Source organism: Anopheles bellator, chromosome 1, assembly GCF_943735745.2.
Source record: "Anopheles bellator chromosome 1, idAnoBellAS_SP24_06.2, whole genome shotgun sequence".
Taxonomy (NCBI): Eukaryota; Metazoa; Arthropoda; class Insecta; order Diptera; family Culicidae; genus Anopheles; species Anopheles bellator.
In genome coordinates, this window is record NC_071285.1 from 58,430,361 (window position 1) to 58,457,848 (window position 27,488).

General features: G+C 49.6%; 10 protein-coding genes across 10 annotated transcripts; 6 read left to right on the top strand and 4 right to left on the bottom strand.

The window, feature by feature from the left end:
• The first annotated feature begins 270 nt into the window (after nucleotides 1–270).
• LOC131215995 (BOS complex subunit NOMO1) lies at nucleotides 271–4,157 on the top strand. The gene is made up of 3 exons (XM_058210390.1): nucleotides 271–425; nucleotides 494–1,052; nucleotides 1,122–4,157. Exons 1-3 carry the CDS (start codon nucleotides 271–273, stop codon nucleotides 4,050–4,052), a joined length of 3,645 nt encoding a protein of 1,214 aa, XP_058066373.1. The 3' UTR covers nucleotides 4,053–4,157.
• Nucleotides 4,158–4,334: 177 nt separating this feature from the next.
• On the bottom strand, nucleotides 4,335–5,539 carry LOC131215996 (uncharacterized). Its single transcript, XM_058210391.1, has 4 exons — nucleotides 5,398–5,539; nucleotides 4,909–5,323; nucleotides 4,705–4,848; nucleotides 4,335–4,638 (listed from the first exon to the last, which is right to left on the bottom strand). Exons 1-4 carry the CDS (start codon nucleotides 5,537–5,539, stop codon nucleotides 4,335–4,337), a joined length of 1,005 nt encoding a protein of 334 aa, XP_058066374.1.
• A 915-nt stretch (nucleotides 5,540–6,454) lies between these two features.
• Nucleotides 6,455–7,772, top strand: LOC131215997 (uncharacterized). The gene is made up of 3 exons (XM_058210392.1): nucleotides 6,455–6,657; nucleotides 6,720–7,145; nucleotides 7,756–7,772. Exons 1-3 carry the CDS (start codon nucleotides 6,459–6,461, stop codon nucleotides 7,770–7,772), a joined length of 642 nt encoding a protein of 213 aa, XP_058066375.1. The 5' UTR covers nucleotides 6,455–6,458.
• A 1,095-nt stretch (nucleotides 7,773–8,867) lies between these two features.
• LOC131215998 (uncharacterized) lies at nucleotides 8,868–9,410 on the top strand. The gene is made up of 3 exons (XM_058210394.1): nucleotides 8,868–9,003; nucleotides 9,074–9,221; nucleotides 9,293–9,410. Exons 1-3 carry the CDS (start codon nucleotides 8,868–8,870, stop codon nucleotides 9,408–9,410), a joined length of 402 nt encoding a protein of 133 aa, XP_058066377.1.
• A 2,217-nt stretch (nucleotides 9,411–11,627) lies between these two features.
• On the bottom strand, nucleotides 11,628–12,411 carry LOC131215999 (uncharacterized). Its single transcript, XM_058210395.1, has 2 exons — nucleotides 12,309–12,411; nucleotides 11,628–12,244 (listed from the first exon to the last, which is right to left on the bottom strand). The coding sequence occupies exons 1-2, from the start codon at nucleotides 12,409–12,411 to the stop codon at nucleotides 11,628–11,630; spliced, it is 720 nt and encodes a 239-aa protein (XP_058066378.1).
• Nucleotides 12,412–12,700: 289 nt separating this feature from the next.
• LOC131216000 (uncharacterized) lies at nucleotides 12,701–13,074 on the top strand. Its single transcript, XM_058210396.1, has 2 exons — nucleotides 12,701–12,818; nucleotides 12,905–13,074. Exons 1-2 carry the CDS (start codon nucleotides 12,701–12,703, stop codon nucleotides 13,072–13,074), a joined length of 288 nt encoding a protein of 95 aa, XP_058066379.1.
• A 347-nt stretch (nucleotides 13,075–13,421) lies between these two features.
• Nucleotides 13,422–16,349, bottom strand: LOC131205906 (conserved oligomeric Golgi complex subunit 5). The gene is made up of 4 exons (XM_058198212.1): nucleotides 16,254–16,349; nucleotides 14,844–16,193; nucleotides 14,599–14,787; nucleotides 13,422–14,539 (listed from the first exon to the last, which is right to left on the bottom strand). Exons 1-4 carry the CDS (start codon nucleotides 16,288–16,290, stop codon nucleotides 13,854–13,856), a joined length of 2,262 nt encoding a protein of 753 aa, XP_058054195.1. The 5' UTR covers nucleotides 16,291–16,349; the 3' UTR covers nucleotides 13,422–13,853.
• An 85-nt stretch (nucleotides 16,350–16,434) lies between these two features.
• LOC131205908 (large ribosomal subunit protein mL42) lies at nucleotides 16,435–16,883 on the top strand. Its single transcript, XM_058198214.1, has one exon. The coding sequence runs from the start codon at nucleotides 16,435–16,437 to the stop codon at nucleotides 16,822–16,824; it is 390 nt and encodes a 129-aa protein (XP_058054197.1). The 3' UTR covers nucleotides 16,825–16,883.
• On the bottom strand, nucleotides 16,852–18,410 carry LOC131205907 (cyclin-dependent kinase 10). The gene is made up of 5 exons (XM_058198213.1): nucleotides 18,325–18,410; nucleotides 18,168–18,268; nucleotides 18,036–18,108; nucleotides 17,148–17,978; nucleotides 16,852–17,083 (listed from the first exon to the last, which is right to left on the bottom strand). The coding sequence occupies exons 1-5, from the start codon at nucleotides 18,332–18,334 to the stop codon at nucleotides 16,896–16,898; spliced, it is 1,203 nt and encodes a 400-aa protein (XP_058054196.1). The 5' UTR covers nucleotides 18,335–18,410; the 3' UTR covers nucleotides 16,852–16,895.
• Nucleotides 18,411–24,064: 5,654 nt separating this feature from the next.
• On the top strand, nucleotides 24,065–25,482 carry LOC131205428 (dynein regulatory complex subunit 4). Its single transcript, XM_058197515.1, has 2 exons — nucleotides 24,065–24,083; nucleotides 24,152–25,482. The coding sequence occupies exon 2, from the start codon at nucleotides 24,172–24,174 to the stop codon at nucleotides 25,480–25,482; it is 1,311 nt and encodes a 436-aa protein (XP_058053498.1). The 5' UTR covers nucleotides 24,065–24,083; nucleotides 24,152–24,171.
• The last annotated feature ends 2,006 nt before the right edge of the window (nucleotides 25,483–27,488 follow it).

Below are 27,488 nucleotides of genomic sequence, written 5' to 3' on the forward strand. Positions count from 1 at the left end.
TTCAACAATAGGATTTTCAGTAATCACTTCACTTCAAACACTTCACTCTTCAAATCACAACTATTTACGACTAACTATCGACTGGCTGCATTTTTGCATTTGGTACGCAGCACGCAGCCTGCTGTTGCTTTTGACAACCCCGAAATGTCAGCTGAGCTGTTTTCACAAACTCACACCTGATCTGTCATTCGTCCCGGCGGAGAGCACGGCGAAAGGAAAGTACCGAAAGTTGGCCGTTCAAGTGCAGTGGAAATTTGGGGATTTTCTATTATGAAGTACCTGCAATCGGTACCTCTGGGGGCGCTATTGGCACTGGAGCTGCTCGTTCTGTGCGAATCGTGCACCGCAAACGAAGTGTTCGGTTGCGGGGGATTCGTGAAAAATGTGAACTCCGATCTGGACTCGAGCAAGGTTGAAGTCGGGCTGTAAGTGTCCCCTTTTTGGGCTTTAATTAAATTAAGCATGTATGCTGATGTGTGCTCTGGCCTCGTAGGTACACCCCGCAGGGCAGTTTGAAAATCAAAACGGAATGCTCCCCCTCAAACGGGTATTACTTCGTCCCGGTCTACGATAAGGGCGACTACGTATTGAAGGTTATTCCGCCACCCGGTTGGAGCTTCGAGCCGGAACAGGTGTCGATCAAGTTCGACGGCCAGTCGGACGTCTGCAGCCAGGGAAGTGATGTGAACTTCCTCTTCACCGGGTTCGGCATTACGGGCAAGATTGAGTTCTACGCAATGCCGGATGCGGGTGCACGCGGCGTTAACGTAGACCTGGTCACAGAAGATGGCAAGAAAATTGGTGAAACGATCACCACGACCGCCACGGGGGTGTTTTCTTTCACACCGATCAAACCGGGCCGGTACGTGGTGAAAGCGCAGCACCCGAAGTGGCACTTTGTGCACTCAGAATACAAGGTTACGGTGGCCACCGGTAACACCGAGATTCCGCCCGGTTCGCTGGTCGTTTCCGGATTCGATGTGGAGGGTGGTGTCTTCAGCGATGGCCAACCGTTCGGAAGTGTGGGCTTCCTGCTGTACGCCGCCAAAAACGTAAGCTTCGTCTGTGCGGTCCAGTTCGCATTAAAGCTAATATCGACCGACAATATTTTCTTTCAACAGCAAAAAACGCTCGTGAAGTGTGCCACCGGCAGCATTCCCGCGATTGCGAACTCGGGTGATAAGGCGTACGAGTCGAATCCGCTTTGCTACACGACACCCAACAAGGACACGGGATCCTACGTGTTTGCGGGTGTTTCCCGCGGAAAGTATCTCATCCGGCCGCACTTTAGCGACAGCAAGATTAAATTCCACATCCGGCCGGAGGCGCTCCAGGTGGAGGTGTCTCAGGACGAAGTGCGGCTGCGTGAAAATTTCGAAGTGACCGGATTCAGCGTTTCTGGGCGCGTGTTGCGCTCGCCAAACGGAGCCAGTGTGGCCAATGCTCGCGTGAAGCTCAATGGCCGGGAAATAGCGGTCACGGGCAAGGACGGAAGCTACACACTGGACAACATACAAACGGGCACGTATACCATCCAGGTCGTGGCCGACGATTTACAGTTTAAGGACCACATCGTGAAGGTTTCGCTAGCCAACCCATCGTTGCCGGATGTTCTCGTGTCCGGGTTTAAGGTTTGCGGTCAGGTCGTGTCCAAGAAGGCGCACCGAGTGGCGATTACCAAGAAGGCCTCTACCATGATGGTGGAACTGACGAGCACGGCAGGAACAGGTGAATGGTGTACGTTCCTCGAGAACGGCCAGTACACGGTGCAGGTACTAACGAGCGACGAGGAACGGGCCAGTGGCATTCAGTTCTTCCCGGTAACCCAATCGATCGAAGTGAATTATCCGCCGGTCGAGGCAATCGTCTTCTCACAGCTGCGGGCGACCGTCACCGGCGAAGTTCGGTGCCTGGCGGATGCAAAGCGAGAATGCCGTGATCTGTCCGTGACGCTGCAGGCCCTCGATAGCAACGGTAACACTGTCGGCCAGCCCGTTATGGCGAACGTGGCGGAATCGGGCAAATACAGCTTCCAGAATGTGCTCCCCGGAAGCTACGAGGTCAGCGTGCCGAGTGGCAAATTGTGCTGGGAATCAAACACGGTCAAGATTAACATTAAATCTTCCAAGGAAGCGGTGCCGGACTTTGTTCAGACCGGTTTCATCGTATCGGTCATTGCAAGCCACGGTGCTTCGATGAGCTATCGGTGGAAGAGTTCCTCCGAAGGGGCGAGTGCCGTCAAGGAAGAGGAACTTGTCCTCACGGCGGGTATGAATATGTTCTGCGTGAAACGAGCCGGGGAGTACGAAATGCGTCTGGGAGGATGTCATCGGTTCGAAAAAACTACCCCCACCGGATTCAGCACCACCGACGGAGCACCAATTTCGGTGAACGCCAAGAGCCACCGGAACGTGTTGAAGTTGTTTGCGGAGGCTAAAGAAAATTATCGCGTTAAAGTTTTGCGTGAGGGGATGGCCGATGAGGTTGTGCAATTCGAACTCAGCACCGCCCGGGATGATTCGCCGACTGGCGGTGGGTACGTTTATCGAAAAGAATTCTTCCTCGAGCACGGTGAACTGATCACAATCGTGCCCCAGAGCGACATTATGCTCTTCACTCCGGAGCAGCTAGAAGTGACGGGTGGCGCCGATTGTGTCGATGTTGGACAAAAGCTGCATGCCAAGAAGGGACTGCTCATCAACGGTCGCACCAATCCCCCGATCAAGGAAGCCACCATTACGCTGACGTTCCCGAAGAATATGGAACTCACGCCTCAAACGACCCTCACCGACGAGAAGGGGGAGTTCCGCTTCGGACCCATCGATCCATCCTTCGCGGTCGAACTGTCCGCCGAGAAGGAATCGTACGTGTTCTCGCCCTTCGATCGAGCGACCAACACTTTCGGTGGCCACAAACTGTGCGAGATCATTGTCACCGTAAAGGACGATGCCGGCAACCGGTTGTCGGGTGTACTGTTGTCTCTGTCCGGTGCGGAAAGCTATCGCAAAAATCTAGTCACCGGCGACGACGGTACGATCAAGTTCCACTCGTTGTCCCCGAGCGAATACTATCTGCGGGCGATGATGAAGGAGTACGAATTCCGACCGAACTCCAAGCTGATCGACGTCCAGGAAGGGGCGACGGTGGTGGAAGAGCTCGTCGGCATGAGGACACAGTTCTCGATCTTCGGTTCGATCACCTCCCTCAACGGTGAACCGTTCTCGAACGTGGTAGTGGAAGCGGCCGCCAACGAAAAGTGTGGCAACACGCTGGAAGAGGCGACGAGCGAATTTAACGGCCAGTATCGTATCCGAGGACTTACGCCCGGGTGCCAGTATCGGGTGCGAGTTCGCACCGGAAGCGGTCCATCGGCCCCGGTTGATCGATCCATTCCACGCGAGCGTGTGGTCGATATCGGTAAGGCGGACACACGCGAAGTCAATCTGATTGCCATCAGTCCGCTCGCGTTCGTCGATGTCACGGTGCGAGTGGTGGCCTCCGAACTGGACTACTACAAAACGCTAAAGATTGCGCTCTACCGGAAGGGAAGTGAATCGCCCGTTCACTCGCAGCGCATCGAATCGCCCCTGAACATGAAATCCAAGGTTAACCCCGGCATCATGGTGTTCTTCCCGCGCATTCCGTTCGACGAGAAGAACTATCACATCGAGCTGACGTCGACGCTGTCGGATAAGAGCTACCGCTACAGCCTCTCGTCGGTTCCGTTCGTGGCCAACACGAGTAGTTTCTACGCAGAGATGCGGTTTGCGCCCGAGATGCGCACTGGTGACGGTGACCTTAACCAGAGTTCGCTCTCGGCCATCATCATGATCGCGATCATTGGGTTCGTGTTCTTCAAGCAGGAGCTGGCGTTCGAGCTGCTGGGTCTGGCGGGTAACAAACTGACCGCGGTGGCTAGCGGCCTGGTAGGTAACCGAGTGAAGGCGAAAGAACTGAAAAATGATGCTGGGTATATCGACGATCGGGACATCGATGCCCTGGCGTCGAAGATTGAGGGATCGAAGAAGAAGAAAAGCAAAAAGGTGTCCTAAATTGGCACGGTCAGGCCAAAGTAAGGGTGTGTTCAACGTGCAGAGGAAAAACTCATTGTAGTCGGAAATGAACAATATTTGGAATAAAGTAAGTGGTTGAGGTAGTGAAACAAGATTTTCCTTTGACGTTTTGTGTTAGTTCATATCTCAACTAGTCCATAAGTTATTTAAATAAGTTAACGGGCACGCCTTTGAATGAGCAATAAATTACCTTACATAAATTCAGTACAAGTACATCACAAACACTCAAGATGGAGAGGAGATCCTATCCCTTTCCTTAGCCTAGTTTCGCCGGAATCGATTAACACGTTTCAGGATTAGTTTCCCTCTCAACGGACTAACGGTCGGGGCGGTGGTCGTTGTTTCCGAATCGCCGACTTCGTTCTCCTGTGTGTCGAAACTGTACGACTCGGGCTCGGGCTGGTCCATCTGCTCGGAAGGCTCGACCACCGGTACACGTGCCGGAGGTCGACGAACGTTCTTCCTGCGCTGCGGCACTTTGCACTCCTGATGGATACGGCCACAATCTCGATAGGATTTCGCCCTCTCATCGCTAGCGTCTCGGTAGTTGTGGAAAATATCGCGTCTTCAAAGAACAACAGAAAGAGAATCAAACACCAGTTCCACGTGCCATTGGTCGCTTTGCACTTACCCCACGATGCGGGTCATGAAGAGCAACAGCGGATTCCTTCTGGCCTGAAAGTCGAACTCACAGACGAACCGCTTCTGGCAGGCACGACGATTGACGCCGAGAAGCCGGAACGCCATGTCCGTTATCGTGTCGGTCCAGTACATTCTGTGAGTGGGGCAACATAATGTATTGACCAGAAACTTGAGTTTCATCGCCGCGCCTTACTCATCTGGGCCAAGCTCATCCTCGTCATCAGCAGTGGGTTGCTCTCCGTCAGCAATGTCTCGTTTGCGGCGAGTTCCGGGTGCGCTGTAAGTGGCGGAGGAAGAGTACGACGACGATGCACCACCGCTTGGTGGTGGGCCGTAGCTCGAGAAGGGTTCTGGTCCGTAGCCCGAGAAGGGCTCTGGTCCGGGATAGCTAGAGATGATTTCGTGGCCGTGGTGGTGGGCATGGTAATCCGTGAAGCCACCGGCATCAATGAACGGTGGCGGAGTTTCACTTATGATCGAGGAACCGAAAAAGTGTCCCGGAAGTATTTTGTGCCCAAAGAAGTAGATTCCCGCTATAATGAGGCCCACAAACACCAATTTGGCCTTAACCAGCACGACCGTGGTGAGGGTTGACAAGACCGGTCCAACTGGAGAGGAACCATGAGGAAACGATCGTAACACAGATTGATCTTCGCAACAGAACTGGATCAAAGAAACTTACGGGCCTTCAAGAAAAACCTGTAAAACCGTTTCCTCCGTCGGCCGCGCTCTTCGACGGTGCGGGTGTTCGTTTCGGCCAACTCTTGTGCGGCCACCAGAGCCACCATCCCGAGTAAAAGAAGCATTTGCTTCAGAGCGGTCATTTTCGCGCAAAACGTGCACTAATCACAAGTAAAACTAAAACACTCTCGGTATCAGGAGTCACTCAAATCACGGAAGTGCCACGGATGCCACCCGAATCGCGGAAGTACGGCGAATGATCTCATCAGGCGGAGATGAATATCATTATATAGTGCCTCTTCGAGGTTCTTCTCCACTATCCGGTGTTCCGTAAACAAACGGTAATAATTGAAGCTAATTTAAAGATGGTCCTCCCTCCTAACGCAGCGTGCGCGGCCGCACTTGGAGTTCACGCATTTCTCGTGGCGTCGCCGACACTTTCTTCGCCGGCGTGATGGAAATGGATCGAGCACGATTCAAATTTTAACCATCTTTGTCCGGTGTCCACCACCGTGTGGTTATGTTTATGGCGCTGTAGCTTTCGGTAGGGCCACATTGGAATCTGTGTCCGCACCGATTTGGGTGTGTTGTAAATTCTTGGTTTCATTAAAGTTGTTCAACCAAACAGGTTCTAATTTTTAACGGGTTTTGAGAAATTTAAGCCATTAGAAACCAAACAGATTTGGGGCACACATTTCGGTGGGCAGATTTGAAAACATCGAACGATCTTCCGCCTTGCGTAAACTGGTAACGGATTGCGCAACCTAGTTATTTCCGTTCTCGTGCTAATGTCTATATCCGGCCACCTTTCACTGGGTTACGTGAGGTGCTAAACATGATGAAAATAAATGCACGTCCGTATTGATCTTCTGTGGCAAGGTGGCAAGAAGAACCGATCGCGTAGTCCGATCGTGACGGGACTTCGATCAGAAAGTGTCAATCAACAGCGAAACGAAAGTGAAATGGTTCCAACTTTCACGGACAAAGTCCTGCGGGGTATCTGTTCACCGTGAAACAGTTAGCACCTGACCCTGAGCCCATCCGGCTTATGCTTTGTGGGAGATGGTCTGGAACAGGTGGCTACATTTGGTTGACCATTTGCTTCTCATCAGCCGTCCAGCGATGGAGCATTGGTGCGTATTGGTGGTGTGTCTCATAATCGGCGCAGCTATTCGGGTGGCGTGTGAATTGGAAATAGATGGCCGATCTGATTCCGCCGCAATCGAGCCCAGATACGATCATTACGAAATGACTCGGTATTGTAGGTATTTCGGGCCGTTTTCTTGTATATTTTACGATCCCGACTGAAATTCTACTTTCCAGGGTGGCCCTGGTTCAGTGATGTGGCTTTGGTGATCTTCATCAAACTGAAGATCTGGATAGTGCTGGTGGCGATGCTCGTTTTCGGCGATGGCTACTATTGGGCCAAGACGAGCGGACCCAGCATCTTCGAGCAAAGCCAATGGGTTGGCGGTTGGGGCCGAAGGAAGCGACGATCGGTTGGCGGAGAGCCTGCCGATGATCCTAGCCTGGCGGACCGCATCTTTAACACTCTCGAGATCGGTGATGACTCGTGCCGAAAGTGGGTCGTTTGTGAGCTGTACCTGGAAGCGAAACGTGTGCCAGCGATATGGGAAACTTTGAACGGCCAGGGTTATGAAGTTTTTCGAGCCTATCGCCCGAAGCAGGTTGCTAACAGTTCAGCCGAGTGCCGAAAGCAGCATCCGTGTGTGTTAGTGAGCCACCAAAGTGATCCTTTTTGGACTGAACAGAAGATCAGTGACGAGAGCGACTGGCGGTGGCCACGATAGTGTTAACCCAGACCCCCGTAACATATTAATAATTTAACGAAAATGAATACAGTATTCACTAATGTGTATTATTTATTGTAAAATATTCTAGTTCCATTTGTTTAAACACATCATCCCAGTATAGTTGCCAATCGTTCAGTGTCGAATGATGGTCCAGACCTCGTGCCCATCCGATCGGCGAATGATGATGATAATCGAAACTGCCCGTATCCTGGAGAATGATGGGCGTTGGGCAGCAGTCATGTTTCTTGGGCAAGCTTTTGTACAGCAGCACAATAATGAAAACAGCTAGCCAGAAACCACCCTTGATGATCAGCAGAACGTTATGCGCGATCCACCAGCGCCAAGCGTAGGGATACGCTGTGGAAGGAAAGATTTTTTTATCAAGCGTACTTTCGCTGTTATCAGACGGTTCTGATTCTTACGACTTGAGTGTCTTCGGGGCTCTAGTTCACTGCCATCACTTGCAGTTACTAACAGACTGTACGATAGGGAAATTGAAATAAAACATAAACTAACCATCTTGTAACTATACATTTCGTTTGCAGGTTCGCCCAAACACTGAGGCAACCTGACGAACGTCCGCAAGCGACCGATTTTCTTACAAAGGAAAACCGCAACCTCTAATTGGTACTAATTGATCACTTTCCCTGTCAATCGGGAGGTTTTTTATTGACTTTGAGCGGGGTTGACAATGATGACTAGTGGTCAACATATCAGTGCACGCAAGGAGATCGATTCAGCAACAGCAGATCCGCCTCATCATGTTCGCAGATCCGCTCGTCTTTGGCTTCCTGGCAATCGGAATACATTTCACGGTGGCCACCGAGCAAAAGGATCCCCGGTCGACAAGCTTAACCGTTTCGGGACGAGGAGATTACTTCAATCATTACGGTAAGAAAGTTCAAAGCTTTTCAAGGAAAACAGACACAAAATACAAAACCTGCTTGTTTTAGGATTTCCGGCAGCGTTTTTCGGTTCTAATGTTGCGGCGATCGGGGCATTTGTGTACTACATTGTGGTTTTCTTGAAAATATGGGTCCTTGCTGGGTTAGCAATACAATGGAACACACGATCGGAGAATGGTTGGTACGCAAGAGCCTCACAAGATCGATGGTAAAAAATAAGGAGTAAGGATCAACAAAAACCAAATATGGTCATTAACATGCTGTCCTGTTTCAGATTTCCTGTGTACACTTATTAACACGTCCGCATACGCAAACTTATGGAATGCCATCATAAAAAATAGGTTGTTCAAAACACTGTACAAATGATTTCAAAAATAAAATATGTGAAAATTCATGAATGAACTTAAAAAATACCGAAATTTCAAAATAAATTGTTTTAAAATATCATAAAGGTCGTCAAAAATGAATGCAAAATAATAATAATGGAATATTTTACATCAATTTTATTTGAAGACGATCTTCCACGATGTCCAAAAACATAATTTGATAAAATTCTATCACAGAGAACACACAAAAACTGCGTTTCATTTGACGATTCACTTTTCACGCAAAATTTAGTTCAATAATTAACACGTGGGCTCGAATTGGGACCATGTGGTAAAGAAAAGTCAAGTGCATATCGTAGATTTCCGCTTCGATCGACGCAGCGAGACCTGGGACAGTCTGCAGTGGAATCCGGGACCAGCAACACCATGGGCCAAAGTTCCGTACGATGCTGGATCGGAGTTACGATCGCCATGCTTGTTGGAGTGCATTTTGTGGAAGGACGAACTCATCACCATCATCATCTTAATCTTGAGGAGCCGCTCCGATATAGTTACGGAATATGTGAGCATAAATTTGGAGCTGTTCCTCAAAAGGTTGTTAAAATTTGGTAAATCGTTGCACCACTTTTCAGATACACCGATGGGCTGGACCGTGTCCCTTTATATTTGGTACATGGTCAAACTAGGGCTTATTCTGGGAGTTCTTTTGGTGCTGCTATTTGCCAAGAAGTGGGGCAACGGTCGTGAAGCGATCGCTGTGGAAGGTGGTCCACAGTACTAGTGAGTAGATTCGAAAGGTGTTTAACATTACAAAAGTGCCATAAAATTGCTCATCAACCTCCTTTCCACAGTCATCATCGATCGCTAGACAGCAACGAGTACAGTTTATTGAAAGTTGCCAGCAGAAGGGAAGCAACTCTTTTCTGGAAGGATCGAATTGAGGCTATTCGTGAGAAAATTAAACGTTAGCCAAGTTTACTATTGATTAGTTCGTAATTTTATAAAATAAACAATGCAAGTCAAAAGCTGTGAAAGATAAACCTTTTTCGTGATCTTTGTTTTTTTAAATAACCGAAAAAATGTTCTGTGAAGGAAGCGACTAATGGATTTGCATACATTCCTCTTCCAAAGAATATTATTGAGTGATGTGCTAAAACCAAAATCTGAAAGTATTTCAAGCACCAGTAATATTATTCTTCCAGATTTTTACTTTCGTTTTCTGTAAAATGTCGGTGTCGGATCCACCAACACAAATTGAAGTTGTGTCCCAGCCGTGCGAAGATACGGCCGACACTGGTGCTCTCGCCTGGCACCCGATGACCTGCACCGAAGTCGAAACCTTCTTTCTTTCGAGAAATCGCTTGAACAGATCAAGCAACTCAAGGCGTCAGACGAACAGGCTAGTCTTCAGAGAATTCCTAGTACCTGAACGTGGACATCCGAGATGCCAATCTTCCTTTGGAATTGTTCCGTCGGAGCGATGCAACCCGTAGGGTATATGGTCAATCTCCGAAGGGAATTCTTCCCAAGGCACAAGCTAGTTCCAGTTGAAGAGGAGAAAAGCAACTCGACTCGATTCGTTTAAGAACTAATATGCAAGTGATTTATTCATACAATTTGATGTCTTATATACTAAATTTTCGGTACATCGCATCTCGCTAGAACCTTACTCTTTGAACCTGTCCCTTACTTGCAGTCCCGTCCCTTACTTGGAGTTTCAAGATAAGCAATACGGGTGCAATCAGTCCGTTGGTCCTTCTATGCTATTCTGATCCTACGCTTCTAAAAATAGGCATCCATACGTTCTTATCTTATTGCTCGCGACCCTTTCCTCGCGCTTCTAATTGCTTAGGACGCGTTATGTCTTCGAAATTCCGTTTCGTGGGAAATGTAAACAACGCGACTTGTCCTATGCTCGTTCGGATTACGAGTTTCCTGGCGGGAGGTATGTTGCATCATGTAAACATTGCTTCCTCCTCTGCTCCTTCTGGTTTGAGCCATAATCTACTCCTCGCGTTCTCAACATTTTCGAAAGGCAATTTCATGCCTCACTTGCTGGCCACATAGTGATAAGTGCCGATGTTTCCGCATTGAAAACAACCGCTGAGGGAAACCGGAAGCGACAATTTCACTTTCCGTTGCATTTCGTTCGAACGTGGCTGCCAATTGATTGGAACCGTTTATCGCCCATTAGGAAGACTGCCACTCGCTTTCGGCCGCTTTCTGCTGAATTGAGAAAGGACTTTTGAACTGACCCCTTCATCTGCGGCGATGAATCCAACGGCAGTCAGTCGCGTTTTCACCATTCTTGTGCAACATTTGACCATCAACATGACATCCGCCTGTGTCCGATGGTTGCTGGTGATCGTCATTCTTCTGCAAGTTTTAACATGGACTACGGCACAGGTTCCACAACGACCTCGACCTCGGCCACACTTTGCGGAATTTGAAACACGTATGAAGCAATTTAGCAGAGCTTTGGAGAACAATGTTTTAAAGGGACTCTTGATCGGCTTTCAGTATGGCCACTACATTGGGTCAGTGCGGTGTATGTTTGGGGTTTCCTGAAGCTCGGCTTTATTGTGGCCGCTCTGTTGGTGTTGCTTGCGTATCGAACTGGGTCCACGTGGAAGGACAACTCTATCATTGTGGGCCATGGAGCACCGTTGTAGTGAGTTTACTAGATATTGTTTGAGGCGTCTCCAAACCCGATAAGTGTAATTGGACATGTTCTTATCAATCTATTTCAGTCATTTTCGAGGACTAGGTCCGAATCGATGGGACTCGGCGGGCTCTGCATCTTTGAATGACGAGATTTTATATTGGAGTGATCAAATCAGACAAGTGATAGATAAGTTTTAATGTTAGGTAAAATAGAATGCTTGAACGAATCAAAATAAAGCTGGTCTTTGAATGATGGATTTTCATGTTTATTTTTATGAAAATAATAGAAAAATTATCGCTACACTTGTTACAGAAACTACAGACTCCAGCGAAAGTTGATATAACCAAAAGCATTATGAACGCATTCTTCGCATTGTTTACTTCAGGGAAATTCTATTAGAGTACAAAATAAGGTCAAAAGTATCTGTTTGTACAAGATCCGATTTATTGCCATCTTCCTGAGTGAAACAATCAATAATTTAACACTAGAATAAATATTTAACTTAAAGCAAGCGCTGAGCGTCACTGGTCTTCCTGAACGGGCACAGCTTCGTCGTAATCTTTGAACGGTCTCTGATCCGGACCATCGAATACGTTCATCGATATCGACGGTCCTTTCGTTTTACAGTTTGAAAAGAGCTGCGCACACTGTTCGATACTCTGCGCGGCCACATCGTCCGCCGATCGGTACTTTCGGAAGATGTCCACACCGAGCATTCGTGTACCAAGCTTCAGCAGGAAGTCATCCCTGGCCCGTACGTCCACCTCACACACGAACCGCTTCCGGCAGTCGCGCGTACCTACGCCGAGAAAGCTGAACGCCAGATCGGTCAGCATGTCCGTTACCATCAGATCCGCGGACTCCTCTCCCGGCGCCTGACGAATGGAGCGCCGGCGGTGTGGCGGCTTATCCCAAATGATCTCTTCGTGGCCGTGGTGGTGATCGTGGAAGTAGGGTATCGGTTCGCGCAGGATGATCGGTGTTTCACAGTGGCTGTGCTTGGCGGGAAAGCCTCGGAAAAACGCCCAAATCATGACGATGCCGAGCCAGATCGATCCCTTGACGATCGCCAGCACAAACACCGCGATGGCCCAGCCCCAGCCCCAACCCCAACCCCAGTCCCATCCGTGATGATTCACTGAAACAGAAGAAGAAAATTACCAACATGTCCTCAGGTTTCCACATCCATGCGTGTGACTTACATGGCCAACTTTGCCGTGCCGTCATGGCACGGTTTTGTGGTTCGGCTTTCAAGTCGGCCCCAACTGCCGATATCACTATGGTCAGCGCTGTCAGCCAAATCATGCTCCGATTTATGGCCATCTTGAGGTTACTCAGCTAATCCGAACACGAATGGAACTACTCAAGATACACGAATGTGGCGTTCGTGAGTAACCAATGGTTCTTTTATAACAAACCAAAGGTCTAGCTCGTGTATCCTAATTGAAGGCGCTAATTGTAGCGGACACTTTCAATTTCGGTGGATCTCCCGTGTGTCGTGTCGTACTGTGCCGTGCCAAAGCTATATAGCCAGCGGTAAGGGTTCCTGCTCGGATTTGTTCGATGGTGTGAAACTGAGAAGCACATCTCGAGGATGAAGCTGTTACTGGTGGCCTTTGGACTGCTGAGTGCGATCTCTTCCGTGGCGCACGGTTCAGAAGAAAGTGATACGGCGATTGCGCCACGATCCTACAAGTACTACGCACAAATGTGTAATGTTCAGTTCACTTTCGCCGCCGCTGCCGCCACGTGATGCAATGTGTTTTTGATTCGAAAGTGTCTTTCGTTGCCCCCGCAGGGTACCGTGTGTGGACGTTTCCGGTAACTATGCTCATCAAGGCGAAGGTCATCGGCGGGATCCTTTTTATGTTGCTCTTCACCACGATCATGCAGGTGATCGCCTATCAGCGCAGTGAACCACAGCTGCCGGAAATCTACACCGTTCCTTCGCACTACGGCTGGGCGTAAGTTGTCCCTTGCTTTCGGATCGACCGGAAAATGATCATTCTGTTCCGTTTTCATTCCATCCCACTGTGCAGTCCTACGTCTTATTCGAGCTGGGGATGAACGAGGGAGAGGCATTGCTTGATATGTTCCGCTTACAATGGATTCACTGTGATACTGAGCTATTTAAGAAATGATCTAATTTATTTACTGTCAATAAACTTATTTATTTGATTGCCGTTTACTGTTTTTCTCTACCTTCGAAAAGCGAAGCCTAACACCTTTCTCTCACTTTACGCCGAAAGAATTAACACATGCATTGCCGGCCGAATGTACTTCAAATGGGTAGTTACATTTCTGTTTGCCCTCAGTATCGCTTGAATATCCAGTCAAGATGTTCATCCAGTTGTTCCTCATCGTTTCCACCCATCTCGTCTCGAGCATCTGCTCCGTTGTCCACGAAGCGGTTCAAACCGAAAACAACACAGCCTTGGTTCAATCGAGGGGTTTCTACAGTGATCTCGGTAAGGAAAATGGTAAGCCGGCTGCGACAAGTTATTATTCAGAATCCCGTTTCTTTGGGCAGGATTTTTCGGATACATTTCATCCTTTGAGGCATTTGTCGTGGTGGCGATTGTGGCGCAGATGTGGATCTTTATGAAAGCCTACTTACTCTACGCACTGGCCGTTACGCGAACGAAAGGAACAACCAGACAACTGGCCGAAGGCAATTTACTGCCACTTCTATCCAGCGATGCTTTCCAATACAACTTCTTGCAGTAAAATAGTTTATTTCCGTTCGCTTAAGGTTTATTCGCGTTCTCCAAGTAGTTGGTCAAGATCGGGAAGATGGGATCGTACTGGGTAATGTTTTTCTGCCGCACAACGCTTCGGTACTTTTGCAATGCACCGGTGATCAGTTCCAACCGATCGCGCTCGGACGTATGGCTTTCAAGCCACTGTAGGAGCTTTTCGTTGCTCCAGCCGGCCGTAGTATGTGGACTTGCCATATCGCTACCGGCGTACCCGAACAACATAAAAAGCACAATGTACGGCGGAACGACACCGCCCGCATCAGCCGTCTGTTCCACCAGTTCTTGCGGTGTGACGGTGGACAGTGAAGCGATCGCCCGCAGTAGACGAAAACTTTTGCCCAACGAGGACAGATCGGCGACGATGGGTTTTAGTGCCGCTTCCAGATGGTGACAGTCGGCTTTGAGACGCTGGCGGCCCGCGAAAGAAATTGGCCGAATTATGGCCAGATTCTGCACGAACAGTTCGATGCATCGAATGGCCAGGTTTTGACCGGCTTCTTCAATTATCGTGCGGTCGTTGAACGGGAGAATGTGTGTGTTCCACGAACGAATCAGGAAATCCTGCAGCTCCTTCATGTACAGCGAAGGGCCCGCGGTGGAAATGTTGTTCGTACTGAGTCCTGGCTCGCGGTGCATGGACAACAGAATAACGTTTACCGCCGAGTGGATCGAAGCTGAAAGCAGAACCGAGATGTGAGACAAGGAAACTATCGGGCAAGGGCGCGGGCATTACCGATCAAAGGTTGCAGAATGGCCATTGTGATGGTTTTTCCTTCGATCAAGCTTGACTTCAGTCGCTTAGCAGCCTCGATGCCAGCGAACTTTGGCCCCAGATTGAGCACCAGCCGGTTCACCGCCTCGTGGTGATAGAAAATTATGTTTGCGAGCGTAATGTTCTGCGATTGCGAAACGTTTGGGTTATCTGAAGGAAGATACTAATTATTGGCGAGGAAAGTTTCGGTTGCGTCAGTTCCTTACCAAGCACCTGCTGTGTCTCCGAACCCAGCTTTACATTCCGCTCAATCTTGTTCCATAGATCCTTATTCGATACGCACAGCACACCGGTCACCAGATCGATCAGGCGGGGATCGACGATGGCAGCGTTCAGCTCCGTCGAAGCCACACGCATCAGCCCATCGATAACTTCCTGATTGGGAAAGTCCACATCGGCCAGGGCTACTTTGAAGTTGTTGGCACACTTCTCCAGGTATCCGGCCTCCAGCGAGTTGAAAACCTTCTCATCGAACGTAAAGTGTTGCGTGACCTTCGCTTCCAGTCCGCGGGCGAGCGACAGTAGCTTCGGCAGACCCTGCTGGAGCGTTTGCGTGACGTGTGATTGCGCGGATTTGAACGATTTGATCAACAACCGTTCCAGATTGTTCCAAAACTGACGATCGAACTCTTTGGCCAGCGTGTACTCTTCGCCGAGCGGAAGTTCGAGTAGACACTTTTGAAGGAAAAGCACCTGCGTACAGTGGCCATAAATTTCGTCCAGAAATAGCCACTCCAGCGCTTGCCAGAGTTTGTTGCGGAAGTTGGAAGAATTCGTCAGGGCCGGTGCCTTTCCCGGCCCCTTCATCTGTTTCGATTCGTGCCGTTCCTTCGCTGGCGATGAGGCTCCCGTTTTGCGCAGCTTGGCCACGTCCGTACCAGCAAACGATTCCTTAATCGCATCACGCAGGTAAGTGCTGAACGTTTCCAGTACATTGTTAAGACATTTCGGTAGTATCTTTAGGTTGTGAAAGATCCGCAAACACACATCTACTTGATCGTGTTTGTTCTTCAGAATGCCCTCAAACAGATCGCGATTGGCCATCTTCAGCAGCCGCTGTTTGGCCTTCGTCACGGTGCTTATTTCGGTGCGCAGGAAGACAATCTTTGTCAGATCCACGTCCTCCATCAGGCCTTCCAGTTCGTTCACGATGCTCGCTTGCTCGGCCAGATCGTTGGTTCGCTCCAGCTCCTTGTGAACTTGCAGAAAGCGGGCACATTGACGCAGCACGTGGGACGCTTCATGCAAGCGACCCAGGACCTTCGTTTGCATTTCGAGCTTTTCGTACGGAACTGTAATCTGCCGTCGAAGCCGTTCCGCTCCGAACTGAAGAGTCTCGATGTGACTGGAAATGGACTCGATGGAGGAGTTGAGTGTGCCGGCATGTTTTGCCTGCGATATCAGAGCGCCGTATTGTTCACGGACTTGCTTCTGCAGGGCGGTGGACAACTGTTCGATGCCTTCCGAAAGCTTACCGATCTGGTCACTGATCGCAACCGTGAACTGCAGCTGCAGCTCGGGGCTCGGTTTATCGGCCAGGAAATTTTTGAAGAACTCTATTGCGAGCGAAGAAGAAAGTTAACTACAATGTGTCGTAAGTACTGGAAGGAACTTACCATCATTTTCGATCTTTTCACACAGTTCCTCGGTCATTTTGCCGTCGATTCACAAACCACTTTTGCACAAATTCACTGTTCACAAATTGCGATGACGTTTTCGTAAACAATGCATAGATGTCAGAAATCAATCTGACAACACTGTCCTGGCTGAAGCTGTCAAACCATTGTTTTGCAAAACATGGCTTTTCTGGGGCGCGTCTTTTGTCGCCGGAACCACTTTCTTACGCTGAAACAGTATGAAAATGTGCAAGTGGCGCAGGGAAACCATCTGGAGACGGTGCAGCAAGTGAGCGTTGTCGAGGGCGGCAAAATGTTCGTGGCCTGGCACCCGAAGCCGGACTTTCCGTACGAGTTCAGCAAGCCGATCGACGTACCCTCTCCGGCGCAGACGGCGAACCTTGTGCGAGATGACATAATCACAAACAGCCGGGCGGCACTGAAAGCTAAACATCCCGAGTTCGTACGGCAGGAGCTGAGTAAATTAACGTTCACGACGAAACATCGTTGGTTTCCGCGGGCACGGGACAAGAAGGCGAAGAAAACACCGATGGATCGCCCATACCTTTAAGTGCCGATCCGATCGCTTGTATAGTGTGTGGAATAAAAAACCGCTTTATTTGTAACTCATGTGTTGTGTGCCTACTCTACGCGTCGCTTTTTAATCAGTGATCCAAGTAGATCCGAAATAGTGGGCAAATGTCCTCCGTCGAAGGAAGTTTTACTGTGCGTCGAGCTGTTGTTGCGTTTTCCTTGGTCAGTGCTTTTGCCGGCTGATTTTTTCAAATCCCGGTGATGTGGGAACGTTGGCATCAGTTTCGGGTCACACGCTGCAGAAGAGATGGGCACGGTATGAGAATCGAGACTAGCAAACTCTCAAACTCCGTTACTTACGCAATGGAGCTTCCTTGAAGTAGGTACTAAGAAGACATTCTTCGGCCTCCGCCCGATTCCGCGGATTGTACATGAACAGGAAATTCAGCAAACGCAGACCAGCGGCAGATAGCAAGGGGAACTTGGTTTTTAAATTATTGTACGGTTGAACTTTGAGCGTGAAATGTTGCACCAATGGTAGCTTGGCGAACTCGGGCCAAATGGCCTCCGATGGTGTGCCAAGCAGGTTGATGATCAGTTCTATTTGTGAGATTTCACTCGTGCCCGGCATAAGCGGTTTATGTGCGAGCAGCTCTCCCATGATACACCCGGTGGCCCACATATCGACGGCGGTTGTTTGCGTTTTGGCCCCAAACAGTAGCTCCGGTGGTCGGTACCACAGTGTCACCAGTCCGGGTGTCATTGGTTTGTCCGATTCGCTGATGTAACGCGCCAGACCAAAGTCTGCTATCTTTAGGCAGCCTTTATCGGTTAGTAGCAAGTTGGACACCTTCAGGTCACGGTGAATGATGAAATTGGAATGAAGATACTTCAGACCCTTAAGCAGCTGTATGATAATACACTTCACTTGCGACTCGGTGAACGGTGAGTCCATGTTATCTAGCAGCGAGGCAAGATCCTGTTCGCAAAATTCCATCACCAGGAATATACTCTCCAAGCTGTTACCAACTACGACCTCCTTCAGCTGGACCACGTTCTCGTGGCTGCAGTTCTTCAGAATTTGAATTTCTCTCAGTCCACTAACCGGAAGCCCGTCCTTAAATATGTCCTGATCGATGCGTACCTTTTTCAGTGCAACGATCTCGTTCGAAACCGTGTCACGTGCCCGAACTGAAAGATAAGTAAGATGACCGTCCGTTGCTTCCAGTACGGGGTGTAAGTACTTACAAACGATTCCGTAGGTACCTTCACCGACTCGGTTACACTTTTGAAACGCGGACACGTATCTGCATCGTCCAAACTGTAATAAGATCAAACGTTTTATTAAGGGGCCCTTTTCGCGACATTTTCATTTTGTACCATGTCTTTTGGTGGGATCTCGTAAAATTTCTTGGTGCGAAAGTCCATCAACGCTCCTTTGCGTTGCACTGGCCGATTTGGGTCGCGATAATCGGTGTAATCTGAAGAACGACGGATAAATTAGGAAAAATGGTTTGATCCAAAGTTACAAGTATACCTGAAGGCATGATCGGAAAGGTAGGAAGTCGTCTATTTTGCTAGAAAAGTAGATTGAGCGGAGAAATTACTGCACACCGGGTCGCGTTTGTTGCGATACTTTTACGCTGTAAACAAAATGCTCCATTTGACGTTTGTTGTCTGGTTGCGTGCTTTCATGTGCTATGGCTGCATACTTGCAACGGTCCCGAAATTGTTGCCTGTCGAGTATCCTTTTTGAACCGTTTATTTCGTGAACAAACAAGTAAAATATTTTCTAACCAGTTAAATACCTTAACAAATCACACTGAGCATAACGAGTGCAGAGGAGAGAGGCTTCTGAAGGTAACACACCAGAAAAACCATAATTTTAGTCTTTATATTCCGTTAGCTCCACCATCCCTCGAGAATTTGGGAATTTCCGCTTCTGCTATTAATCTCCGCGCCTTGACTAGAGCCCAGTAATAAATTTCCTGCTGGTAAGAGAAATTAGCAGCAGCATTCAACGCTGTGTTCGACAAACAAAAACAGGAAAAAAGAGGAACGAGGAAAAAAGCATAAATGAACGGAAACGGGCGCCTAAACAAACTGAATTAAGTTGAAATTTATTCTTTATTGTAGAAGTTTCCCCCACTAAAGCAGGGGTTTCGGCTCGAACACTGGCCGGCGCGCGTTGATGAAGCCACTGTGAGTAGAGAGATGGCGGCTTCCTCTTCGGGATCCTGGTAAACGGATACCGCTGGAGTCCGGGGCGCGGGAACCTACCCTTCGCAAACTGATTTTCCCCACTAATCCTCGGATCATTGGTTTGTGTTTGAATGCGTGTGTATGTGTGGGCAATTCGAACTCAGGCACTACATCGCAGGTCGCCATCGTTTCCCTCGGAGACCCTTTTTCGGTGCGATGAATGTGATTTTTGCCAAATGTTTGTTGAACCGGTAAAAAATGTGTGCTCCGTTTCAGCCGGCCAGAAACTTCGGCGGCCACTGCTGCGGATCGGAGGGCTGCCTTTTTTTGTGTGCCGGTATCGGTGCAGCATCACCAAACACCGGAGCGAAGGATAAGTTTTTGCCAGCGAGTTAGCGTTAGTGTGGCGCTCGAAAGTTTTCCGTTTGCGTAGGCATAATGGTGAGGCCACGCAGAAAGCGGCGCACCCCACGGGGTACGAAGGGGAGTCACGTGTGCAAAACTAAAATTGAATCATTTCACTCCGGGAGTTTGTTATTCGTTTACGGTTCGATTTTATCTAAATCTATTGTGTTAACCCATCAAAATGAAACGCACGACGCATCTGTCCCGCCATGTGTGGTCCCGGCGCTAGGCTTCGAAGGGATTATAGGTCGTCTTACTTATTTGCTGATGTGTTTGGGTGCATAAGCTAAATGGAATGTTGATAGAAAAGGTCGAAATAAATATTTGCCATCATCTTGGGTCCATTTTTGCTCTGGGACGATCATGCCAGAAAAAGGAAGAATGTGTAGAAAATTTAGACCGTTTCAAACTGAACGGGTATAAAATGTTTGCTGGGAAATTATAGATAATTTTCAGACATTACGATTCCGACAACCACCGGCATCAGTGGCAAAGCATTACGTGCACGCCATTAGGTTTCCCGTTGATGGGTACCAAATAGAGAGTATAGAGTGGCCTAGAGGTTGCCGACGGCGTCTAATGAGGGTGTGCTTAAGTGCATGGTGCTAATTGAATTATGCGAGAACTCATTGATGCAAAAGGAGGTGCGCACTCGTCACCGTTAGCGGACGGCACTGCAAATCGGCTTTGCATCTGGGTGTGGCCGAGCATGGGAAAATGCTCGGCCAAAATTCCTTCAATGGAGCACTCAAAAAGACATTCTCGCCATTCAACCCGCTGTTTGCAAATTCAGCGCGCGCTTTATCTACATAGAAAGTGGGAGCTATAAAAATGAATGCACTTAAAATAAAGTCCCCAGTCGTGCTCCGAATGATCGGTGTTAAGCTAGAGGAATTTACCCCCGAAGAGCGAATTTCGATATGAAGATATTGTCACCCGTGTGGTACGTGTGGGTATTATGGGTACGTCGCGGCAAGTACGAATGCTGTGGCCAAATGGTGATCGAAATCAAACTATAATCCTACCTCCCAGGGCCCGAGGCTTCACCGTTGGGCGCCTGGTTTGGCTTGGTCGGTAATGCGGTTATTAATATTCCGATACATGACAGCTTCTAGGCGAGCCGAGTCGGTTCCATTCGGTTCCGTTTCCACTGGTTTCCTTTTCTCGGAAGCCCGTGACGTCGTTTGGAACACGGCGCCGTGGGTCGTTAGCAGAAGTCAAGCTGCGACGGACTTTGCGGTTTGGCCAGTAGTGCGGTGCAGCATGTTCGACTTCATAATGAAAATACCATTCGCTCTGGTTCTCGAGTGCAGGTTCAGGCGGTTGTTCTTAGGGCTTAAGATAATGCACAGGACACGATGATGGCTCCATTCTCTCGTTGAGTTCATTGGAATTACGGCTGTCAGCCGGTGAGCAAACTGGTTTGCCTTTTAAATCGTCCGGCAACCTCGAGCCTGAAAATACATCAACCATTTACCGGACATTAAATTTCACCCCCCAATTTGGGAAACGGATGCTTAAAAGCCGGACGCTCTTAAAATGTCCGTGATAAATGCGAGAATCCTGTTGCGAAACGGTGCCGGTGGCGCGAATTTATATTTATGCCTTGTTTTATGCACATTACCTGTTCCTGTTGGGGTCCTGCCGCCTGTTGTTACTTTCGCGCGATATGTCGCACCACTTTCTTAACACATACCCATTTTGTGCCATTAATGTGCCCATGCTCTCTCGGGGTAGCAGTTTCGAATGCTGTAATTAAGAACGTGACCCCGAATGCTAAAAACCACATTATTTCTCACACCGCGCCGGGCCGGGCACCGGAAGTGGCAGAAAAGTCGTGCAGGTCATGCGAAATTCCGTATCATTAGGCACCGAGGAGAAGTCCCAGATCCCAGCCCCTCGGCCTCAGTCGTTAGTGATTTCTTCCCCCGTACAAGGCAAGGCAAGCGAAGGAATCTAAATGCCCACAACGCGTATGCAAATGTTGGGGCGGGTTATTAGCGTGGGTTGCACCCTGGAACACGTTCCCTTCGCAGATTGGCGGCACAAGCGGCATGATGAACGATGGCAACGTGGTTCCCAAGCGCGGCCCACGGACGGAACTTTAGCCCACTGTTTGCGGGCAAAGTTTTAGCTATCTCGCGTGTCCTCTGCGGACGAAGGCAATCATTTCTGGCCACCACCCTACGATCGCCAGCCAGCAATGAGTGGAAAACTAATTGGAAAACACAGGCGCGTGAGTGCGTAATCCTTTGGATTACGATTTGTGATGATGGAATTCTGGCCGGCCGGCTGGCCGACCGGGCAGCTTTGCGGGTTAACTTTCGGGCCACAAACAAATGGAAAACGGGGCGAGTAATTAATCGGCCATTGCGGGGCGGTCGTACGAGCGTTGCATAAATTTACATTTAATCCGCAGTCCCGGGGATGCGTCGGGGCGAAAGTTTGAGCCTGAAATGGTTAGCCTTTGGCACGCTTATCGAATGCAGAGACCTGTTGCCACGCCATCAAAGTTCGTGGACTCGTGTTTGTGTAGGATTATGGGGATTAACGTAACTTTGTGTAGGGCCCAAAAACTGTTCCCAAAAGAAGCGATTTGTGGAACTTGTCGAAGAACTCAAATATTGATGCCGGGTCCGCTGTCGCACGTCGCACCGTGCGAACACCTTACACCGGTTGATTGAACTTCTTCCAAGGTAGAGTAGTGAGGCAGCCATTGGACGTTAAGTAAAATTCGGTAAAACAGCAGATGGTCGTACGCTCTCCGGTCGAACGGACAATGTTCGAATTTCCCAAACTCGGCCAAAAGAACACCTGAAACAGCGAGCATCTCGAGAGGGGGTCGAAAGCCCACTCAAGCAATGACGTAAAAACAGTTTCCTAAAGTGCATCCGTTCCCTTCTGCACCTTCGGCAGAGGATCTTTTTATGGCCACGCTGTGTGCGGACGATAAGACGAGGCGCCCGACGGTGAGAAAAAGGTGCGATTGAGTTTGATGGAAAAACTTGGAGTGAAGAAGGCTTCTCCGGATTTTGGGGTGCCACGACACTAGCATGGGCCATCCGCCCATACGCGTTGGTCGGTCGGGCCCGCGTAAGTGCACTGATCCGTGAATCTCACAGTGAATGGTAGAATCGTGTGGGTCGTGTCGGCGGCCAGCAGTTGTTGGCGAACACCCGGCAAACAATCGCATCCTTTCAGCTGCCGGACGCCCATTTATGCTCGGTCGGGGCGGTGCATCGATTCGGCCGAACCTTTTGCGTGGTGTTGAAAGGAGGTAGTGCACTGATTGGAAGTGAATTTTAGGTTTAGCTTTTTGCTAATTCACTATGAAAGCAACGGTCCAGACGGTAGCGCACCCAACTGAACCTGATGTCCGCCCCAGCTGGGGCCGAAACCGTTCGCATTTTTGAGTTGGAAATTTAATTTTCCTCGGCACAGGTAATGCCCTGCTTTCCACCGGGGCAGGGACTGGCCGGCCAGTTACGGAAAGCCCGGAATGACCTCAATGGCCTGGCCAATGTTCCCGGAATTTTCTTCCGACCATTTCCGGCGAGCGAAATGTTCGATTGAATTTTGCACGAAATTCGAATTCAATCAACCGCTCACCCGGGCATTGAGCGGAAGCCATCGACCGAGAGGCACCATCGTGTTGGTTTCGCGAGTGAACAGACTTTTCCGGGAATTTGTTTCCCCGTTTAAGGATAGTATTGCTACAGTACTCACTGCAATAATCCGGGCACTATTCCGTGAAGCGTTAATGGAAAATAGTGTGGCACTGCAATACGAATGCATCGCACAGGACTAAATGTTTGCAATAGGGAGTTTGTAATTTTATCCGGAGAAGCTTCGAACACTGTTTCCGCATTCTTCATCGTGCACTCTGTGTGCAAATTTCCTATACTTGCCGTACTCATATAATGCTTCAAATTCCAGCGAACCTGAGTGTGAATTTATCGGCTGCTTGGAGAAGCCTGCAAAACGCGGCCCGGCCATTTAGCTCCAGCATTAACGAAACGTGTAAACGATCCAGCGCGCCCGATGGTGAATCACTCAATCCATCGTTCAAAACGCGACCCTTCACGGAAGGACTCCCGGTGCTCGGTAGCAAAGCAAACGTAGCTAGGCAAACCGGGCGGCTCCATAGCAACCGGGCGCTCTCGGGCGGGCTTGTTTGTTGCACGTCGTTTTCGGCGTGTTTGCACGATACGCAGTGGATGTGGATGTGTGTTTGTTTTTAGTTCCATTTTTCCGGATCATTTGCCGGTTCGGTGCCGGTTTTCTCGGGAATTTTCACGCGCGCTGATTCCGCCATCGGTGCTGAAGCGTGCACGGGTTGAGTTGGACAAAAAATCAACCCTAGAAATCTTGCGACCCCACATTTTGAGCTGGCATCAACGTGAACTCATATTGCGGTGCTCGTGAGATTGTTGGTTTAGGCCTCGGCAGCGCTCCGGTTCGGCCGGTTGTGTGAGGACCGCATCCGGTAGAGCAGCCGGTACCCGGGGTCGTACAGAATAAACAACCGCCCGTACAAAGTTGAGTCAACCGGACAAAATGGTAAGCACGGATATGATACTTTCCGAACCCGTGGCCGTGTGGCGAGCTAGTCCCATCCTAATTCAATGGTCAATTTTCTTCCAATCGTATCATGTTTCACGCAGGGACCGAAAAAGGCAAAAGGAAGTAGTGAGTCGTCCGGCCAGAGCGAAGGTATACCTCGGGATATTAATATCGGGCCATTTTGTCCTTTGCAGCCGTCATCGATGGGTGCGATATGGCGAGTATGTCCCGCGAGCAGTTGGAGCAGTTCGCCCTCAAGCTGCGCAACGAGATGGAGCGCGAGCGAGAGGAACGCAACTTCTTCCAGCTCGAGCGGGACAAACTGCGCACGTACTGGGAGATCACTCGCAAGCAGCTGGAGGAGGCGAAAGCGGTGATCCGCGGGAAGGAGCGCGACGTGGAGGTGGCACAGGAGCTGGCGGACCAGGACACGAAGAATGTGATGCAGGAAATGAAGCATCTGCAGTACGAACACCAGTCCCACATCGGGGAGCTGCGCGCGGAGATGATGACGCAGCTGAAAATGGCACAGGAGGACCACACGCTGCAGGAACGCGAACTGCTCAACGACAAGCGTGACCTAAAGCGTCTGCTGCGCGAAAAGGAGGAGAACGCCGAGCTGGAGATACAGCAGCTGAAGCTGAAGCACAGCGAACTGCTCAGCGTGGAGCGGGCCAAGTTCCAGGAGGAGATCGAAGCGATGACGAAGCTCTTCGAGCAGCGGCTCGGCAGTTACAAGGAGGAGGCCGAGGTGCGCCACGAAATGGAACTGTCCGAGGTGGAGGAGCGCAAGAATGGCCAGATCGCGGAGCTGATCAACACGAACGAGCAGGCGTATCGCGAGATGAAGAGCTACTACAACGCGATCACGCAAAACAACCTGGCACTGATCAACAGCATGAAGGAGGAGATGGAAGAGATGCGGCTCCAGTCGGACAAGGACCTGAAAAGCTTCACCGAGGTGATGGCGGAGAACAAGCGCCTGACGGAGCCACTCAAGAGCGCTCAGGGCGAACTGGTGGAGCTACGGAAAAAGCTACAGTACTACGACCGCGATAAGGCCACCTTGAACCGGGTCAAAGCACGGCTAAACAGCACCCAGAAGCAACTGTCCAGCCTGAAGCTCGAGCAGGACGTGCTTCAGATGCGCTGCGAGAAGCTGATCGATGAGCGGGACCAGTTGAAACGGCTGTTCGAAAAGTCGATGCTGGAGTTGCAGCAAAAGTCGGGCCTCAAGAACTCGCTGCTCGAGCGAAAGCTGGAATACATCGAGAAGCAGACGGAGCAACGGGAAGCCATTTTGGGAGAGGTCCTGTCACTGGCCGGCATCGAGCCCCAGTCACTGAGCGTCCGCATCGAGAAGCTGTTGGTGCAGAAGAACGACAAAATTCAGGCGCTCCGGTACGATCTGGCCCGCGTCTGCAAGATGTACGACGATCTACTGTCGCTGATCGAGGGCAAGCTGGTGAAGTACGGCATCACGCTGAAGGACCTGGAATTGACAAGCTTGCGGCAGGAGAAATGAGCTGCAGCACGTTCTAAATTGATTCTTAATTAGACAAACTACTTTTAATGGCCAAGTGAGAAAAGAAAGGAATAATTGACTCTTGAAATTCACGGTACATTTGGGGACTGTTTAAATTGGACCGCGTGCAGTGTACGGATATTAAAGCCACCAGCTGCATATAATTAAAGCGACCTCGACAAACCCTGCCCAGTGAACCCAACGGAAGGAGGCAGTTGAAAGGCCGGGTTTATCTTTACACCTTCATCGCTAATTACCGACCACAGAACCTGCTGCGGCTTGAATGCAATCATTACAGGAGCCATCGTTTGGAGCCATTCATCACCGTCCCAAGCCGAGGATATGTTGCGGTTAAACGGGGGACCCTGTCCTAAAGTCCTCACGCTTGCACCGTTTACGTCTAAACAGCGATGGCCGTTGGCGATAGGGCTCGACCCAACGCGTACGGTGTCACTCCAAAACGTGATTCGTTTGCCTGCGGCTTGAGAAGGGACAGAAAAAAGCCGTCCTGCCGACGTGCTGTTTCAATTGGACGATATGATGAATTCATCACTTCAAACACCAGAGGCCGTGGGCCGAGAGGCGGACGCCACTGTCTCATCGCGTGTCTCATTAGGATGGATGCCGTAATTAGTGGTTTGCTGGTCGCCGTTGAATGATAGAAGCGAACGTCTAATTATTCATTTCCACCGCAACGTGGGACGTTTCGTTTGAGTTATGACTGGAGGTGGATTTCTTCGTGGCCAGTTCTTGCTTCCCATCGCACGGGCCAGCACGGCCCACGCTGGATAGGATTGTTCTTGGCGCCTTCGTAAACCAATGGCCAAAATTGGCAACAAACTGCAACCAAAGGACCAATCGGTGCGCGTCCACGGAACGACAGATAGTAGATAAATCCCTGATGGCTGATCGGAATCGAAGGACGCTCCTGTCTATTTGCGAATCAATTATGCAAATGGAGCACCACCCAACACAACTCTCGGAACTGTGGCTTATTTATTCATCATCACCTCGGTTCGCCGGCCGCCACAGAAGGGAATTAATCCGCTCGGCTGCATCACGCTGCACGTTGTGTTGCATTCAAATCAATCAATCATTACCCAATGGTCGGTCAGTTGGTCGGGCTTAATGTATTCAGATTAAATCAATCTTTACTGTTGGCGAGACACCGATAGCCAGGGTTTTTTGAGCCATCCGACGGCAATTGGGAACTGTAGCTGCCAGATTTTGGTTTGCGGACGATCGGAGCCCATCGGATTATCTTTACATGCAACGCACACGGATATGAGTGAAATTGAATAAGAATTTACATTAATTGAAAGCAGTCCACCAAAAGTACCATTAACGAATTTTTTAATCCAATAGGTTTCGCTTCAAAATGGAGTGTCGATTTTGTGTAGAAAAATAATAAAACTTCCTTCCAAGTCGCCCGACTTCCAGAGTCTGATGGGAAAACTTTTACTCTTCGATCCGTTTGCGTGAAACGGCAAAACAAACCAAGTGCAGCAACGCCAAACGCTAATTTGAACTTTTGCAACCGGCCACCATTATTAGCCTTCCAATAATAGGCGACATTTTCCGGCGCCGCTCGTCGACAGCGAATGCAAATTTCGCGATTTTTCCACCGAAGGACACTAACTCCGTGACGGTGACTAACTCGTTCGGATCGGCTCGGCCCGGTGAGTGAGCAAGACTTATTTAATTTAACTTTCCGCCAAACTTAGGACAATGCACCGAACCGTGCCGGGGGCCGGTGGCAAGAAGAAAATGACGATCAATCGATTGCAGTGGTTGTGGACGGTGTGCAGGATTTCCCGTTTCTGTTGTCCCGCTTTCCCCCGGTTCGTGACTAAGCTAGGGGGAAGTTTGTGAAACAGTTTCCTCCACAAAACTTGCCCGTGAAAGTTTCATCATATCATCTCCGCTCCGGAACCGGACGCTCTTGCCCGGTGGCCGAGATCGTTTTCTTCGGCCGGTCCGGTGGGCAATATTTTGAAAAGCAATTC

Excerpts from the sequence above, each read along its gene's own strand:
- LOC131215995 (XM_058210390.1), top strand. The coding sequence starts at position 271 with ATGAAGTACCTGCAATCGGTACCTCTGGGGGCGCTATTGGCACTGGAG. Across the intron at positions 426-493 it reads AGCAAGGTTGAAGTCGGGCT|GTACACCCCGCAGGGCAGTT; the intron begins GTAAGTGTCCCC and ends CTGGCCTCGTAG. Across the intron at positions 1,053-1,121 it reads TGCTGTACGCCGCCAAAAAC|CAAAAAACGCTCGTGAAGTG; the intron begins GTAAGCTTCGTC and ends TTCTTTCAACAG.
- LOC131215996 (XM_058210391.1), bottom strand. The coding sequence starts at position 5,539 with ATGACCGCTCTGAAGCAAATGCTTCTTTTACTCGGGATGGTGGCTCTG. Across the intron at positions 4,849-4,908 it reads GATGAGCTTGGCCCAGATGA|AATGTACTGGACCGACACGA; the intron begins GTAAGGCGCGGC and ends CCCCACTCACAG. Across the intron at positions 4,639-4,704 it reads TTCATGACCCGCATCGTGGG|ACGCGATATTTTCCACAACT; the intron begins GTAAGTGCAAAG and ends TGTTCTTTGAAG.
- LOC131215997 (XM_058210392.1), top strand. The coding sequence starts at position 6,459 with ATGGTCTGGAACAGGTGGCTACATTTGGTTGACCATTTGCTTCTCATC. Across the intron at positions 6,658-6,719 it reads TTACGAAATGACTCGGTATT|GGTGGCCCTGGTTCAGTGAT; the intron begins GTAGGTATTTCG and ends TCTACTTTCCAG.
- LOC131215998 (XM_058210394.1), top strand. The coding sequence starts at position 8,868 with ATGGGCCAAAGTTCCGTACGATGCTGGATCGGAGTTACGATCGCCATG. Across the intron at positions 9,004-9,073 it reads CCGATATAGTTACGGAATAT|ATACACCGATGGGCTGGACC; the intron begins GTGAGCATAAAT and ends ACCACTTTTCAG. Across the intron at positions 9,222-9,292 it reads GAAGGTGGTCCACAGTACTA|TCATCATCGATCGCTAGACA; the intron begins GTGAGTAGATTC and ends TCCTTTCCACAG.
- LOC131215999 (XM_058210395.1), bottom strand. The coding sequence starts at position 12,411 with ATGATTTGGCTGACAGCGCTGACCATAGTGATATCGGCAGTTGGGGCC. Across the intron at positions 12,245-12,308 it reads GGCACGGCAAAGTTGGCCAT|TGAATCATCACGGATGGGAC; the intron begins GTAAGTCACACG and ends CTTCTGTTTCAG.
- LOC131216000 (XM_058210396.1), top strand. The coding sequence starts at position 12,701 with ATGAAGCTGTTACTGGTGGCCTTTGGACTGCTGAGTGCGATCTCTTCC. Across the intron at positions 12,819-12,904 it reads CAAGTACTACGCACAAATGT|GGTACCGTGTGTGGACGTTT; the intron begins GTAATGTTCAGT and ends TTGCCCCCGCAG.
- LOC131205906 (XM_058198212.1), bottom strand. The coding sequence starts at position 16,290 with ATGACCGAGGAACTGTGTGAAAAGATCGAAAATGATG. Across the intron at positions 14,788-14,843 it reads GGAGACACAGCAGGTGCTTG|ATAACCCAAACGTTTCGCAA; the intron begins GTAAGGAACTGA and ends ATCTTCCTTCAG. Across the intron at positions 14,540-14,598 it reads CATTCTGCAACCTTTGATCG|CTTCGATCCACTCGGCGGTA; the intron begins GTAATGCCCGCG and ends TTCTGCTTTCAG.
- LOC131205908 (XM_058198214.1), top strand. The coding sequence starts at position 16,435 with ATGGCTTTTCTGGGGCGCGTCTTTTGTCGCCGGAACCACTTTCTTACG.
- LOC131205907 (XM_058198213.1), bottom strand. Across the intron at positions 17,979-18,035 it reads AGGTACCTACGGAATCGTTT|TTCGGGCACGTGACACGGTT; the intron begins GTAAGTACTTAC and ends CTTATCTTTCAG. Across the intron at positions 17,084-17,147 it reads CTTCAAGGAAGCTCCATTGC|CGTGTGACCCGAAACTGATG; the intron begins GTAAGTAACGGA and ends TCTCTTCTGCAG.
- LOC131205428 (XM_058197515.1), top strand. The coding sequence starts at position 24,172 with ATGGCGAGTATGTCCCGCGAGCAGTTGGAGCAGTTCGCCCTCAAGCTG.